The 1,384-nt window shown below is 35.5% G+C and overlaps 1 protein-coding gene across 1 annotated transcript; it reads left to right on the top strand.

The window, feature by feature from the left end:
- Positions 1 to 393: 393 nt before the first annotated feature.
- LOC112772495 (uncharacterized) lies at positions 394 to 1,043 on the top strand. The gene has a single exon (XM_025817457.3). The coding sequence runs from the start codon at positions 478 to 480 to the stop codon at positions 901 to 903; it is 426 nt and encodes a 141-aa protein (XP_025673242.1). The 5' UTR covers positions 394 to 477; the 3' UTR covers positions 904 to 1,043.
- The last annotated feature ends 341 nt before the right edge of the window (positions 1,044 to 1,384 follow it).

Here is a 1,384-nt window from a genome sequence, read left to right as displayed (position 1 = left end):
GAAAAAATAGAGAGATCACTTAGCAATTTTATACTCAACATACATGAAATTCGTCATGCCCCCTGGACGAACTCTGTATTTTTGCATGAAGTTCGCTGATGTGATGCAGTGGGTGAGAATTCGTCGATGTAACGAACAAATTTGCTCTAACTTAAAAAAAAAAAAAAACATATTTTAAAAAATAAAAATAAAAATATTTATATTGAAAAATAAATAATTGAAAAATAAATAATTTTTTTAATTTATTTCTGAAAATTTTCCAATCTTTCGGCCATGCAAGTTTACTTGATATTTATCAATTATTATAAGTGTACGTATTGCATTAACGGCATGTATTGGTAGTAGTCTAGTAGATCTGTCCGTTTCTTTTTCCCCTCTATAAATAGCTGCTTGCCAAGCTTTAATTTATTTCTAACTAGAAGCAAAAATCAAAGCAAGTGCTTTGGGGAATATCTATTTGTTGAAAGATAAGATAAGATGGGGAAAGCACATAAGAATGTGGGTGCAGTTGTAATGATATTTGTTTTGGTGATAGGGATAGCAGAATGTCGAAACTTGAAAGAAGACGAAGTAGTCTCTGGAGTTGGAGCAAGTGGGAATGAAGGTGGAGCAGTTGGAAGAAACTATGTTATCGTATCAGAACCTGCAAGCGGTGGTTTTATCGTATCAGAACCTGCAAGCGGGTTAGGATCTGGAGTTGGAGCAGTTGGAAGAAATTTTGTTGTCGTATCAGAACCTGCAAGCGGGTTAGGAGCTGGAGTTGGAGCAGTTGGAACAAATTTTGTTGTCGTATCAGAACCTGCAAGCGGGTTAGGATTCAGCAGTGCTGCCAGTGGAGCTGCAGTTGGTGCAGGTGTGGGTCAAGGATTTACCGGTGCCACTGCTGCTGGTGGTGGTCTTTGAATTCATCTATTATGATGCTGCGTGCAGTGTAATGCTTTTTCTTTTCTTTTTAATAATGTACCATTCACTGTAATGCACTAATATAGTGCCTTTTCATGGAACCCAATACGTAATACAAAATAAACAATTATGTCATCAAACCTAAGCCTTCATCTCTCATGATTTCCTTCTTTGATTTTTTAACTACATATTCTCATGCCCATTGTAGCAGTAGTTCATAAAGCTCAAGAGAGGTGAACCATAATTTCAAATGTTCCTCTGGTTTTAGCTATTGATCTCAATCATCATGTACATATTTTATGATTGAGATTAGTGACTAAAATCAATTTCATAATTGAAATTAATAACCAAAAACATTGAAACACATAGAACTACGATACACATGATGAAATACTTCTTACAAAGGAGACTAAATTAACAAGCTAGCCATAATTGAAGGCATACATGGCATCACTGCAATTTGCACAAAAGTTGCAGTTGA

This window comes from Arachis hypogaea, chromosome 18 (assembly GCF_003086295.3).
Source record: "Arachis hypogaea cultivar Tifrunner chromosome 18, arahy.Tifrunner.gnm2.J5K5, whole genome shotgun sequence".
NCBI lineage: Eukaryota > Viridiplantae > Streptophyta > Magnoliopsida > Fabales > Fabaceae > Arachis > Arachis hypogaea.
This window is presented reverse-complemented; position numbering and strand designations above follow the sequence as displayed.